Source organism: Aegilops tauschii, chromosome 6, assembly GCF_002575655.3.
Source record: "Aegilops tauschii subsp. strangulata cultivar AL8/78 chromosome 6, Aet v6.0, whole genome shotgun sequence".
Classification (NCBI taxonomy): domain Eukaryota; kingdom Viridiplantae; phylum Streptophyta; class Magnoliopsida; order Poales; family Poaceae; genus Aegilops; species Aegilops tauschii.
The window spans coordinates 285,322,750-285,338,858 of NC_053040.3; the positions used below are offsets into that span (position 1 = coordinate 285,322,750).

General features: G+C 46.5%; 1 protein-coding gene across 1 annotated transcript; it reads left to right on the top strand.

Moving 5' to 3' along the window:
* Positions 1-165: 165 nt before the first annotated feature.
* On the top strand, positions 166-9,044 carry LOC141026028 (uncharacterized). Its single transcript, XM_073501977.1, has 3 exons — positions 166-1,142; positions 1,895-2,032; positions 8,482-9,044. Exons 1-3 carry the CDS (start codon positions 227-229, stop codon positions 9,042-9,044), a joined length of 1,617 nt encoding a protein of 538 aa, XP_073358078.1. The 5' UTR covers positions 166-226.
* The last annotated feature ends 7,065 nt before the right edge of the window (positions 9,045-16,109 follow it).

A 16,109-nucleotide genomic window follows, 5' to 3' on the forward strand; every position in this document is an offset into this window, starting at 1 on the left:
CTTATCTGGGCGCTGCTCTTGGGCCTTCCCCTCTCCTTACAGCCCGCCGCAGTCCACTTGGGCCTCCTGTTAGCCGCCGCCCGAAGGCCCATCCCCGCGGCCCACCTAAGCCAAACCCTAGCCCGATCTATTCCCCATCTCTCCCTCTCGTCCCTCCCTGCGCCGTCACGCACACACATGCCCGCATAGAGCCAGGGAGAGGAGCTCCCTTCTGCTCGCACCGTCCATGGCTTGCTGCTCCCTCCAGCGCCCAGCCTCCTCCTCGTCCAGAGACGCAGCGCCATCCCCACCTCCAGCCGCGCCCGTCCTGGAGCTCGCCCGCCGTCCAGTCGCGTCGCCATGCCTGGCTTGCTCCGGCCATGGCCACGTCGCCCCGCGCCTCTGCCTCCGCGCCACTCGTCGGAGCCCCGCGCGTTCGTCCCCGCCGCGCCAAGCCCTCTCCGTCGACCTCTGCGATAAGCGCCTCCACTACCTCCCCGTCGCTGCGCCTGCCTCCTCTCATCGCGCTGTCCCCGTCCTCTTTCCGGCAGGATCCGCTCCGCCGTCGTGGTTCCCGGCGCCCCGGACCTCCCCTGCTTCGCCAAGTTCGCCGCGCCGCCCTGGGTCTCCGTCGGGGTCGACCTCCTGCCCCGCCGGTCTACCTCCCCACGCCGGCAGCAAGCCTCGCTGCCGCCGCTTTTCACCAAGTCCCAGCTGCTCCCCTGCATCGCCGGGAGCTCCTCCAACTATTGCCCCGTATACCGCGTTGCTGCTGCCACTGGATCACCGAGACCGATCCTCCGAGGAACCCCGTGTTCAACTACACAATGAGCAGCAAGTACCACTACGACGGTGTTCAACTACGTGGATTTGCCAAGTATTTCTTCGGATACACCAAGTTGACTACACTGCGAGACCCGTACCCGGACCGTCAATCTTCTCCGAGAATTTTGCCAAGTACCACGACATCCAGAGCCCCGGATACACCAAGACCGTCCCGGATAACGTCAAGTACCTCTACCGACGACCCCGAACATCTACGAAAACGTGTACCACTACCGTCGCCGAAGACCCGCGTAACGGAACCGTCAAGTTCAACTACCTTCGTGTACCACTACTTCCCTCGACGATTTTGAACCGCTCCGAAAATGCACGCTTCGAAGGTATAACCGCCGAGAACGACGCCCGTGAACGAATGTGTGTGTGTGGTATGAGATGCTCGTGTTTGCACCGTTTCCGAGTTGTCATTCCATGTTCCTCCTCGTTGTCATGCCATCGTCCTGTGGGAACCCGGTACCCGGGATCACCCCACCATCTTTTGCATGTTCCGCACATCCACATCTTCGTTTGCACCGCTCGCTCAACGAGTTATCGGAACCGGGACGTTGCCATGGCATCGTTTCCGTTTTCATCGCCGTGGCACCCAATTCTTTCTGCCATGGTGACCAAATGCTCCTAATCATCTTCATGTCAACATTTTCATAAAATTGCTTAAACCTTGCATATGTCATCCGCATCATGATAACAACATTTAAAATGTCTAAAATTGATGGTTGCATTAAAATTGCTAAATGACATGAGGATTTTCCGGTATTGTCGTTTGTTATTTCCGGCCTCATTTAAACTTGCCTTCATAGATAGTTTCCATATGCTTCACCTCTTGCCATGGTTAAAAACATTTAATATTGTTGGGTCCATAAACGAGAGAGAACTAAATAATTGATGTGGTGTTTCGTCAATATGCAACTCATTGCATATTGAGCTCCACTTAATTTGTAGTGTTGTTTGTTGCACTTTGCCATGCCATGCCTCATTAAACCGGACATGCATCATATTTGTTTTTGCATCATGCCATGTGTATGTGGTGGTTGTTTACTATGTTGTTTGTTTCTTTCCGGGTTGCTTCTCTCGTTAGCTTCGGTTTCGTTCCGGAGTTGTGAGGATTCGTTCGACTACATCCGTTTGACTTCTTCATGGACTCGTTCTTCTTCCTTGCGGGATCTCAGGCAAGATGACCACCCCTCGAAATCACTTCTATCTTTGCTTGCTAGTTGTTCGCTCTATTGCTATGCTGCGCTACCTACCACTTGCTATATCATGCCTCCCATACTGCCACGTCAGCCACTAACCTTTTCACCCTTCCTAGCAAACCATTGTTTGGCTATGTTACCGCTTTTGCTCAGCCCCTCTTATAGGGTTGCTAGTTGCAGGAGAAGATGAAGATTGCTCCATGTTGGATTCTATTTATGTTGGGATATCACAATATCTCTTATCTTAATTAATGCATCTATATATTTGGTAAAGGGTGGAAGGCTCGGCCTTATGCCTGGTGTTTTGTTCCACTCTTGCCGCCCTAGTTTCCTTCATACCGGTGTTATGTTCCTTGATTTTGCGTTCCTTACGCGGTTGGGTGATTTATGGGACCCCCTTGACAGTTCGCTTTGAATAAAACTCCTCCAGCAAGGCCCAACCTTGGTTTTACCATTTGCCTACCTAAGCCTTTTTCCCTTGGGTTCTGCAGACTCAAGGGTCATCTTTATTTTAAACCCCCGGGCCAGTGTTCCCCTGAGTGCTGGTCCAAACTAGAGCCACTTGCAGCGCCACCTCGGGGAAACTCGAGGTCTGGTTTTAGTTGTACGTAGTGTTCATCCGGTGTGCCCTGAGAACGAGATATGTGCAGCTCCTATCGGGATTTGTCGGCACATCCGGGCGGCTTTGCTGGTCTTGTTTTACCATTGTCGAAATGTCTTGTAAACCGGGATTCCGAGACTGATCGGGTCTTCCTGGGAGAAGGTTTATCCTTCGTTGACCGTGAGAGCTTATGATGGGCTAAGTTGGGACACCCCTGCAGGGTGTTATCTTTCGGAAGCCGTGCCCGCGGTTATGTGGCAGATGGGAATTTGTTAATATCCGGTTGTAGAGAACTTGGCACTTGACCTTAATTAAAACGCATCAACCGCGTGTGTAGCCGTGATGGTCTCTTCTCGGCGGAGTCCGGGAAGTGAACACGGTTTCTGGGTTGTGTCTGACGTGAGTAGGAGTTCAGGATCACTTCTTGATCATTGCTAGCTTCACGACCGTTCCGTTGCTTCTCTTCTCGCTCTCATTTGCGTATGTTAGCCACCATATATGCTTAGTGCTTGCTGCAGCTCCACCTCATTACCCCATCCTTTCCTTTAAGCTTAAATAGTCTTGATCTCGCGGGTGTGAGATTGCTGAGTCCTCGTGACTCACAGATACTTCCAAAACAGTTGCAGGTGCCGATGAGACCAGTGCAGGTGACGCAACTGGGCTCAAGTGGGAGCTCGATGAAGATCTTGTTCGTTGTGTTGTTTCTTTTCATGTTGATCAGTAGTGGAGCCCAGTTGGGACGATCAGGGATCTAGCAGTTGGGTTGTCTTCTTTTATTTTGGTTCCGTAGTCGGACCTATGTGTGTATCTTGAATGATGTATGATTATTTATGTATTGTGTGAAGTGGCGATTGTAAGCCAACTCTTTATCCCATTCTTGTTCATTACATGGGATTGTGTGAAGATGACCCTTCTTGCGACAAAACCACAATGCGGTTATGCCTCTAAGTCGTGCCTCGACACGTGGGAGATATAGCCGCATCGTGGGTGTTACAAGTTGGTAATCAGAGCCATCCCCGACTTAGGAGCCCCCTGCTTGATCGAATCGCTGACGTTGTTGAGTCTAGAACGAAAATGTTTTGAGTCTTAGGATTATATATATCGGAGAGTAGGATTCTTTTTACTCCTCAGTCCCTTCGTCGCTCTGGTGAGGACTCCTGGCGTAGAAGTTTTGACTATTCTCTCCTCAAATTTCACTAAAAAAAATTAGGATCACGCGGGTATCTTGGAATCGTTCCGATGGTTTTGTGATGAGAACATTGTTCTTGGTGCCTCCTGACATTTAGGGGTTTTGGCAGTGTCCCGGGGAGTTGAGCTCCGAGGTGTTGTCGTCACAATTTTATTGTTGCAGTTCTGGAATACCTGAGTTTCGCCGACATCGAAATCTCTTTTATGCAGTTGTTGGTGAGATCACCTCGACGCCACCCAGTACTGGGGCGGGAGTTCGGGAGTATTGCCATAACTTGTATAACGGATGTTTTTCGAAGGTTGAGGTAAACGATTTCTGGAGTTTTCTTGGTTATGTGTTGACGGATGGATACAGCTGGATCTAGGTATTGTTAGTTTGGGTGATATATTTTTGTGTCCCCTGTATCCCCAACACCAGATTGCATAACCAGAAAGTTTCGGGAGTTTATAAGTGGGAATTCAAGTAGCCTTAGGATATCTTTCCGACAGATGCATGATATGAGATTGGGGTTCGACGTCTAGTGGTCCGCCTATACACGGTTGGTTTTACAGTGGTCTCGTAGTGTCTTAAAGAGTCCTTGGCTATGACGACTCGGGGACGCTTCATATGTCATGTGCACAGCCTTGTACATGATGGTGTTGTACGATCGAGCCCGTGTGGGCCCCACCACGAAAACTTCGGACGAAATCTCTATCATATGTTTGTTCCGGCTTATTCTGCAAGCCAAATCCCTTGTTTTGTTTTATTTGTGGTATTCGAGTTGCTTCAATGACAAGTGTTGATTCCATACCTTATTCTAAGTGGTGTTCTCATATTTCTATGCGGATGATAATCCTTCTTGATCATCGAGATCGTCATGTTAATTCTTTTCCAACCGGCGTGTTTCTCTTCAAGTGCATCCAGTCATTCCAACGTTCGCAAGATCAATTCTAAGCTTTTCTCAACGGTGTTTGTTTCATCTGCCCCAAGTTGCCTTTGTTTTCCCACCCTCCCACCCTTTTTTTTCAAGGACTCAGATTCTTAACCAAGTATCCATTTTATTCATGTGAAGTCCCTTCATTCTTTTCAATAAATGTTCTTACCCGGTGGTTCTCATGAAGATGTTCCTCAAGTTTATCATTCTTCGTTCTTTTTCTCCTCCGGTGGATTAAATTCAAGCTTTGTCGATCATATCCTTTCCTTGTTTCAAATGTTTTCTCATGCCGGTGTACCTCTTAATCACTCACTTCTCGCCATTCAATTGTTCCGGAGTGCTGAAGATATCTCTGAAGATTCGTGTTTCCACTCCGCATCAATTCTAACTAGTTCGAGGTTGTTACCTCATTCAAGCCATTTAATTCAACCGGTGCAATCTCCTTTTCAAGTAATCATTTCAACGGTGGTTCTTTTCAGTGGGCCCTAACCCACAAGTCTTTTCCCAGGATCTTACCTGACTCTTCTAATTTTTCTGGAGTTATTCTCAAATTCATTGCAAAGTTTGACGTAAGAATGAATTTTCATCAGTCATATGCCTTTCTCCAAGATCTTTCAAATTCTTTCATCGTTGGTTCAACCTTTCTAATTTTTCATCCCGGAGTATCTCAATAATTCATGGTGGTGTTTCTCATCATCATTCTCCACATTTGAAGACCGAAGAAGAATTTCTCGTGAATCTTGGTCCGTTCTTTCAGAGATTCATAGTTCTAGATTGATGCCATCCTCTCATAATTGTTTTCGATTGTGAGAATTCTTTTCATACCAATCCGGAGCATTGCATGAGTTGTTTTCATTTCTTGATCATCCAAAGGCCATCATTTCAGAAGATTTCTTCGTTCTAAGTTTTCAGCTTCGTTCTTCAATTATTCTAAATTGATGTCTCTTCGGTCATCTCCATATTATTCCGGTGCATCGTCCAAGTATTCTCTAATCAGCTCGTGATCTCTTCGTTCACTTGTATCTAAATTCCCTCGAGTATTTTCGCGCGTTCTTTAATTTTTACGGTGTTTCGTCCTCTTTTCTTCAATTGTTTTCAATTCTCGTGGTGGTTCGTTCAAGATTTCTCTTCCCTCGTTATCATATCAATTTATTCGTTGTTTCAATCCTACCGGTGGCTCGATGAAGACCTTCCCAAGTTTGCGCAATATCTATCTTAATCCTTTCTACGAGAATAAGTAGTGTGCCAAATCCGTTGCTTGTCATCAATTTAAATTGGTGAAGGATACGCGTAATGTAATTCTTATTCTTGTTTCCTCCAAGTGTTTAATCCTTTCTTTTGGAGTTCGTTCATGATATCAAATTCTCGGTTCCAAGTTGTTCATCTTTTCTTTCCGGAGCTCCAAGTTATTTCAATTATACCATTTCAAAGCTTCATCTAATCATTGCAAGGCTTCTCCCGGAGTTCTTTTCAACTTTCCCTTTCGTTTGATCATTCTTTTATTATCGGAGTTCTTCATGGAGGATCAACATGGTGGCTCATCAAGGATTCGTTTCATTCTTCAATTGTTCTTCAAGATTTCTCTCGGAATTAAGATCCGTCAAGCTATACTCTAAAATAAACATGGTGTTCAACACATGTTTCTTTTGAGAGGTTCAAGCATTCTTCATATCGCATTCCGAAGTGCAATTCTTTCTTCCTGATCTTTGAGGTGGTGTTATGTCCTTCTTGATAATTTCCTTCAGGTTTCATGATTCACAAGTTGTCAGGAATGAGATAATTAAATCCATCATTTTCTCTTCGTTCAAGAGATCTTTTCAACCAATCAATCTTTTGTTGGAGTTATATTGGGTTATAATTCACCTAAAGCCTTCCCTAAGGAATATTGCTATTATGGTGTCTATCAATGATCCAAAATTTCTCCTATCCTCTCGGCGAGAGAAGTTTTCATCTCTTTGTTGATCTCAAGCAAGCAATTGTTTTTGTTAGTGGCAGAATTTCTCCTCAAGTTTCGAGATGTCTCCATAAGCCCATGAAGTTCATATCCTTTCTTTGTTGATTTTTCAACAACTCCGTTCTTCTCCGTTCTTTTCATTGCATTCTTTCATTTCTACCGGAGGCTTTGTGATGTTGCTCTCTTCGACCAATCATCTTGTTTTGTCAAGATCATGTAATTTTTCCTTTCTTATCCGTCTAGCCGGAGTGTCGTGTTTTCATTCGAGTTCTCTCATCTTATCAAGTTTTGCCTCCTTCCTCAACCGGAGTGCTGTCTGAAATCTTTCTTACCCCTTGTGCCATTCTTTCATTAGTTCCGGAGGTAATGTGTTGTTGATTTCATCTAGTATCCTCTCATCTTGTCAAGATCATGTTCAATTCCTTCCATTTACAGTCGGAGTGCTGCCCAAATTATATCATTCTTATTCCTTCCCTATCTTGTTTTAACCGGAGTGGTTTAAATATCTATCGTGTCAATTAACCTCAAGGTTCACATGGTGTTCCTTGTCTCTCTTTTCTACCGGAGTCTTCTCAATTTTGTTCACCTCTGTCGTGTCATTTCTTCAAGCTTTGCTACCACTCAAGGTTCTTTGGTTTCACTCGTTTGTCAAAGAAGCAATTTGTTTTACCTCTTCCTCTTCCGCTTTTCTCCGGTGCCATCCTAGATCTCGGGACGAGATCCTCTTGTAGTGGTGGAGTGTTGTAACGCCCCGAGACCGACGCTTCAGAAGACTTCCTTATTTTCGTGATCGCCGTGTGTTCCTTTTGGTGCTTGCTCTTTTATTTTTGCATTGCATCATGTCATCATGCCATCATGTCATTTAATTTTTAAAACTCAACTAAGTAAATTGCATGGATCTTCGATCCATTTAAATTGAGGGAATTCACATGGTGATTTCTCTTTATAACATATCCTCCTAATATTTATGGAGCTATTATAAATATTCCATTAGTTTGGAATTAACCGGAACACACTTGCAAAATAATTGCCATGCCTATTTCCACTTCAAGTTTCACCTCCAAGCTTTGCCAACAATTCTTTTCCCTCTTATCGAGGCCCTTCCTAAATGTTCAACATGTTGGACACTTTGTAATCCTACTCCTTCTCATCTTCTTTTCTGTTTCATCTTGCCTTTGCCATCTAAAACATCATCTAGTGCAACACCCCATCACAAGCGTCTTCCTTTCAATTCTCACCCATTTATTGCAAGCGGTATTTTTCTGTCCCAGTAAAATGTTCACTTACTTTCTGTAAATCTTGAACCATGCCAACTACCTCTTTGTCAAATTTCATCTCTGTTAAAGTTGTTTTGGTTGGGCTAAGAATTTACTCAAGTTTGAATCAAATTCAAACTTGTTTAAATTTTCTGTCTCTAAAAGTTGTCAAACCAATTTTATTAAATCTTGCATGTTCCCAGGAGCATGAGGATATTCTTACATCTTCCAAATTCTTTCCCTAGTTCCCCTTCTTTTCTTTTTCTGAAATCTGTTTATTATAAAAACAGAGAGAAGGGAACTACCTTTTTCCTTATCTGGGCGCTGCTCTTGGGCCTTCCCCTCTCCTTACAGCCCGCCGCAGTCCACTTGGGCCTCCTGTTAGCCGCCGCCCGAAGGCCCATCCCCGCGGCCCACCTAAGCCAAACCCTAGCCCGATCTATTCCCCATCTCTCCCTCTCGTCCCTCCCTGCGCCGTCACGCACACACACGCCCGCATAGAGCCAGGGAGAGGAGCTCCCTTCTGCTCGCACCCTCCATGGCTTGCTGCTCCCTCCAGCGCCCAGCCTCCTCCTCATCCAGAGACGCAGCGCCATCCCCACCTCCAGCCGCGCCCGTCCTGGAGCTCGCCCGCCGTACAGTCGCGTCGCCATGCCTGGCTTGCTCCGGCCATGGCCACGTCGCCCCGCGCCTCTGCCTCCGCGCCACTCGTCGGAGCCCCGCGAGTTCTTCCCCGCCGCTCCAAGCCCTCTCCATCGACCTCCGCGACCAGCGCCTCCACTACCTCCCCGTCGCTGCGCCTGCCTCCTCTCATCGCGCCGTCCCCGTCCTCTTTCCGGCAGGATCCGCTCCGCCGTCGTGGTTCCCGGCGCCCCGGACCTCCCCTGCTTCGCCAAGTTCGCCGTGCCGCCCTGGGTCTCCGTCAGGGTCGACCTCCTGCCCCGCCGGTCTACCTCCCCACGCCGGCAGCAAGCCTCGCTGCCGCCGCTTTTCACCAAGTCCCAGCTGCTCCCCTGCGTCGCCGGGAGCTCCTCAAACTGTTGCCCCGTATACCGCGTTGCTGCTGCCACTGGATCACCGAGACCGATCCTCCGAGGAACCCCGTGTTCAACTACACAATGAGCGGCAAGTACCACTACGACGGTGTTCGACTACGTGGATTCACCAAGTATTTCTTCGGATACACCAAGTTGACTACACTGCGAGACCCGTACCCGGACCGTCAATCTTCTCCGAGAATTTTGCCAAGTACCACGACATCCGGAGCCCCGGATACACCAAGACCGTCTCGGATAACGTCAAGTACCTCTACCGACGACCCCGAACATCTACGAAAACGTGTACCACTACCGTCGCCGAAGACCCGCGTAACGGAACCGTCAAGTTCAACTACCTTCGTGTACCACTACTTCCCTCGACGATTTTGAACCGCTCCGAAAATGCACGCTTCGAAGGTATAACCGCCGAGAACGACGCCCGTGAACGAATGTGTGTGTGTGGTATGAGATGCTCGTGTTTGCACCGTTTCCGAGTTGTCATTCCATGTTCCTCCTCGTTGTCATGCCATCGTCCTGTGGGAACCCGGTAACCGGGATCACCCCACCATCTTTTGCATGTTCCACACATCCACATCTTCGTTTGCCCCGGTCGCTCAACGAGTTATCGGAACCGGGACGTTGCCATGGCATCGTTTCCGTTTTCATCGCCGTGGCACCCAATTCTTTCTGCCATGGTGACCAAATGCTCCTAATCATCTTCATGTCAACATTTTCATAAAATTGCTTAAACCTTGCATATGTCATCCGCATCATGATAACAACATTTAAAATGTCTAAAATTGATGGTTGCATTAAAATTGCTAAATGACATGAGGATTTTCCGGTATTGTCGTTTGTTATTTCCGGCCTCATTTAAACTTGCCTTCATAGATAATTTCCATATGCTTCACCTCTTGCCATGGTTAAAAACATTTAATATTGTTGGGTCCATAAACGAGAGAGAACTAAATAATTGATGTGGTGTTTCGTCAATATGCAACTCGTTGCATATTGAGCTCCACTTAATTTGTAGTGTTGTTTGTTGCACTTTGCCATGCCATGCCTCATTAAACCGGACATGCATCATATTTGTTTTTGCATCATGCCATGTGTATGTGGTGGTTGTTTACTATGTTGTTTGTTTCTTTCCGGGTTGCTTCTCTCGTTAGCTTCGGTTTCGTTCCGGAGTTGTGAGGATTCGTTCGACTACATCCGTTTGACTTCTTCATGGACTCGTTCTTCTTCCTTGCGGGATCTCAGGCAAGATGACCACCCCTCAAAATCACTTCTATCTTTGCTTGCTAGTTGTTCGCTCTATTGCTATGTTGCGCTACCTACCACTTGCTATATCATGCCTCCCATACTGCCACGTCAGCCCCTAACCTTTTCACCCTCCCTAGCAAACCATTGTTTGGCTATGTTACCGCTTTTGCTCAGCCCCTCTTATAGCGTTGCTAGTTGCAGGAGAAGATGAAGATTGCTCCATGTTGGATTCTATTTATGTTGGGATATCACAATATCTCTTATCTTAATTAATGCATCTATATATTTGGTAAAGGGTGGAAGGCTCGGCCTTATGCCTGGTGTTTTGTTCCACTCTTGCCGCCCTAGTTCCCGTCATACCGGTGTTATGTTCCTTGATTTTGCGTTCCTTACGCGGTTGGGTGATTTATGGGACCCCCTTGACAGTTCGCTTTGAATAAAACTCCTCCAGCAAGGCCCAACCTTGGTTTTACCATTTGCCTACCTAAGCCTTTTTCCCTTGGGTTCTGCAGACTCAAGGGTCATCTTTATTTTAAACCCCCGGGCCAGTGTTCCCCTGAGTGCTGGTCCAAACTAGAGCCACTTGTAGCGCCACCTCGGGGAAACTCGAGGTCTGGTTTTAGTTGTACGTAGTGTTCATCCGGTGTGCCCTGAGAACGAGATATGTGCAGCTCCTATCGGGATTTGTCGGCACATCCGGGCGGCTTTGCTGGTCTTGTTTTACCATTGTCGAAATGTCTTGTAAATCGGGATTCCGAGACTGATCGGGTCTTCCTGGGAGAAGGTTTATCCTTCGTTGACCGTGAGAGCTTATGATGGGCTAAGTTGGGACACCCCTGCAGGGTGTTATCTTTCGGAAGCCGTGCCCGCGGTTATGTGGCAGATGGGAATTTGTTAATATCCGGTTGTAGAGAACTTGGCACTTGACCTTAATTAAAACGCATCAACCGCGTGTGTAGCCGTGATGGTCTCTTCTCGGCGGAGTCCGGGAAGTGAACATGGTTTCTGGGTTGTGTCTGACGTGAGTAGGAGTTCAGGATCACTTCTTGGTCATTGCTAGCTTCACGACCGTTCCGTTGCTTCTCTTCTCGCTCTCATTTGCGTATGTTAGCCACCATATATGCTTAGTGCTTGCTGCAGCTCCACCTCATTACCCCATCCTTTCCTTTAAGCTTAAATAGTCTTGATCTCGCGGGTGTGAGATTGCTGAGTCCTCGTGACTCACAGATACTTCCAAAACAGTTGCAGGTGCCGATGAGACCAGTGCAGGTGACGCAACTGGGCTCAAGTGGGAGCTCGATGAAGATCTTGTTCGTTGTGTTCTTTCTTTTCATGTTGATCAGTAGTGGAGCCTAGTTGGGACGATCAGGGATCTAGCAGTTGGGTTGTCTTCTTTTATTTTGGTTCCGTAGTCGGACCTATGTGTGAATCTTGAATGATGTATGATTATTTATGTATTGTGTGAAGTGGCGATTGTAAGCCAACTCTTTCTCCCATTCTTGTTCATTACATGGGATTGTGTGAAGATGACCCTTCTTGCGACAAAACCACAATGCGGTTATGCCTCTAAGTCGTGCCTCGACACGTGGGAGATATAGCCGCATCGTGGGTGTTACAAAAAGGGTTGAATGTACAAATGGCGATAAAAAGGGGAACAACATTGAGAGGGAAAACAAGTGCTAGATAACTTACTGTTTTGTCATACGACTCGGGCAATCTTGTGGCAACAAATTTGGTGATGTGGTCCATACTGCCAAACAAGCTATCATCCGCACACCGGGAAAACTCCGTCTGGATATGGTGGTTTATAGCCAAAGAAGATTAAAAAAAACTATGAGTGACAACAATTCTGGCACTCCCATACCAAGAAGAACTGAGAAAATGAAGAAAAATAGTAGTACTAATTGTCTGAAAATTCCTGCAACCATTATGCCACTTCCCTGTTGCCTACTATTAGTGGATACTGTAATCAGCAAAAATGAAGAACTGGTATGCAAGTTGCTAGTTTTCAGAACATAAGTTGCTTGTGTTGTTGTATAAACTTGCTACTTTTCAACATGTAAATTGCACACACACAAAAAAGAGCTAAAATGTACTACAGCAGCTACTATTAAATACAACAACCCAACAAATCCTTCCTGTGAACATTATCCAACTGTGTGCATGGCAAACGAAAAAGGTTCGAAGAAGTCTGGTAACTACTTGGACCTACTTGAAATATATGTGAAACACTTGCCCAAAAAGTTACATTACCTTGCTTGCTCTTTCAAAGTGAATTGCCTACTCTAAAATGGTAGTGTTGCCTAAAAACAATATGACAATAATATATATATCCTAAAACAGAAAAATTGAGTTACCCGCAATTGGCCATATTCTCCTGGAGCCTTCCTGTCCTTCTTGATAACTTTGGAAATTAAATCTGAATTCCAAACTGAAACCCTTGGTACCAAGTTCGGGATTGGCTCATCAACATCCAGAGAGTCTAGGTACAACAGCTGCGTAAAGGCAAGGAAAAAGAAAACAAAGTGAAAGTTAGCTAATGATTGCAAACAAAAGAAAAGTAAAGTAAACAATGGATGCTTAAAAAAACAAAACAGCTTGAAGCACTTACAACAAGGTGGAAAACACAACAACAAACGGCCTTCTTGTTGCCACGCCCCGAAGTGAACGCAAGCTTTAGTTGATCAACAACAAACTGGCATATATTGGTTTCCGTTATTCCATTGACATCCATGACTGCCAGGAAGCTTTTTGGGGAAATACTCAAACTAGTTGAAGGGGCAAGGAAGCACGAAAAAACAAGAGCTAGCCAAGCGCGGACAAAGTCATCATCATAAGATCCTCCCATGTATATGATCATCTTGCACCATTCTGTGAGGGTTGGGGAGCTCTTGGTTGTGATGTTGTAAATACTGTACATTGCCTTTGTGATTTCACGCCGATTCTCGAAGCACACCTTCCTGCCCCTGTTGGGCAAACCCCATATCCTACGGACACTTGCGGCATCTACATGAATCTTACCCCTTTCTAGAATGACTATCTGCGAAATCTCCGGGTCGTAATGCTTCATTATCCACTGGCTAAGACCTCCGGGCATGCTACTCGCTGCAAGGTCCAGAATGCCACCAAATTCTTTTCCAATGATGACACCCTTTTGGTCAGGAACAAAGTCCTTGTTCAACTTGAAGAGCCTTGCAGGGGATGCCCTGTTCCTACAACCCTATTACACATGAGGAAAAAACAGAAAAAAGGAATTAGCAAAAGGAAAAGAGGTTCATCACAACATAGGCAACTTAGGCAGCATTGCTGGGCAACTGCTTAGTGAAACTGAGGCAACTATGCAGATACCTCAGTGCCTCCCGTCTTCTGGCGTTTTGCTTTTGGAGGTTGGTCGACGTCTGCACCTTCGACATTTTTATTCCTAGCATCTGCAGCTTGGCTCTCGTTACTATTCTCGTTACTAATGATATCATCAGGGCGCTTCCCCCGTGCAATAACTGCTTTAGTTCTCTGACGCTTGTACCCAGTTATTGGTGCACTGCTCCGTGGCTGGAAGATGGAAACCACATAAATCAATAAAAAATGGAAAACAAACTCTGTTATGTACATGAAGAACATAAAAACTTCCTGAGCATGTGCACACATGTGTTTGATGCTCTTCATTCCCATGAGATGCAAGGTCATCATGACTTGATCCAGCAGGTCCATCCTGTTTTGACTTATGACTTGCCCCAGCCTTCTATTTTCTACTGCATATTTAAAGGACAAGCAGTGAGATTCATCATAAAAAAACAGAAAACATGATTCTGAAAGAACTCTATATCATCCAACAAAATTCGTTTGACTAAATTCTTACTAAACTAAGCAAACAGCAATTTACAAAAAGTGGACAATGAAAAGGGTTGTAAACTATCTGATTTTCACTATATTACAACTATCCTACAACTGGCCCTATTACCCTCCCTCTACATGTCCTATAAAATCTGAAACAAATCAAGGCGCCTAAAACAAAATCACTGAATGACTTCTCATGAAGTGCTTAAAACTGTCCTACAAATAGCCCTATTACCCTCCCTCTACTGGATTACTTCCTACCTCACGCACACACAAAACATCACATGTACATTTTCCGTTGCTAAATCATTATTGTCCTGCAGTAAATCAAAAACCACTGGCTAAAACACATGCATAGGCAACACATGAACCATATCAAGCAAGTCACTCACAATACAGGGGCAACATTGACATGGGAGAAGCATTACTGTCCTCAAAAACCACTGGCTAAAACACATGCATAGGCAACACATGAACCATATCAGGCAAGTCACTCACAAGACATGGGCAACATTGACATGGGAGAAGCATTATTCTCCTACACTAAATCAAAAACCACTGGCTAAAACACATGCGTAGGCAACACATGAACCATATCAGGCAAGTCACTCACAAGACATGGGCAACATTGAAATGGGAGAAGCATTATTCTCCTACACTAAATCAAAAACACTGTCAAAACACCTGCGTAGGCAACACATGAACCATATCAGCCAAGTCACTCACAAGACATGGGCAACATTGACATGGGAGAAGCATTATTCTCCTACACTAAATCAAAAACACTGTCAAAACACCTGCGTAGGCAACACATGAACCATATCAGGCAAGTCACTCACAAGACATGGGAACATTGACATGGGAGAAGCATTATTCTCCTACACTAAATCAAAAACATTGTCAAAACACCTGCGTAGGGAACACATAACCATATCAGGCAAGTCAATCACCCATCAGGAGCAACCTCAACATCTACATCACCAAAAAAACATCGCCTAATATACAGCCTTCATGAGCATCCTAACCCCCAACACACACCACAAAAATCTACAGCACCAAGGCTTGCCTTCGAATCGTAGTTCACCAGTAGCCTAAGAACACGAAATGCCTCGTGTCGTCGTCCCTCTCCAAATTAACGAGTGCTTCATCCATTCTACCATCTGCTAGTCGATTTCGTCAAATGTGGAGGAGCGCATCGACCCGCCGCGATTCGGCACCTCTGCAACAACCGCACGACGGCCGCACGCGCGCCGTTTCTCCTCTGTCCGCAGCGGAGCGCGTCGATTTGGACAACCTAAACGCGGAGGAGCGGAAGAGATCGATGGGCTTGCCAGGGATTTCGCCGCGATTTTGCCCCTCTGCGCCAACAGAACAGCGGCCGCGCGCGCCGTTCCTCCTCTGCCGCGTCTCCGGTACGGTTGCTCCTTCCGCCGCGGCCTGCTGCTACAACACAGCAAGGCGATTCTGCAGCGCGAACAACACGGCGAAGGCGCGCGCGTCGTCCCTCCTCGGTCGCGTCTCCGCCGCTGCAACGCCATCCTTCACGCCGCGCCCGCTATCCCGCCCTCACTCCGGCGGAAGACGACCGCCGAATCGCCGCCACGCCGCCGGCTGCTCTGGATTTGGGGGATTGGAAGTGGAAGGAAAGGGGATCGGCTCCGCTGCGCTCGGGAGCAGTTTCGAAATGGGAGGAACGGGAGTGGGGAGGCGAGACGCAACCGCTCTGAGCACCCAACGGGTCTCGACCACGTCGCCACGACCAGGGGACACCTGGCGCACGCATCGATACATCGGCGGTTTCCACCTGAAACGCGCGCGACCGTGAGATGGGGATCGGACGGCGCGCGAGCCCGATTGCTCTGTAAGACAAGGGAGCACGCGACCACTTTTTAGGTTTTGGGAATAAAAACATGTACAGAACCTACAGTTTTCTCATTTACACGTCTATGGAGAATCCCTTCTCTTTTTGGAGTATGATGAGAGTCAAATCTGCACACAAACACATTAATTTCCATTTTGTTTTCCACTTTTTTCATCCTATTATGATATGATT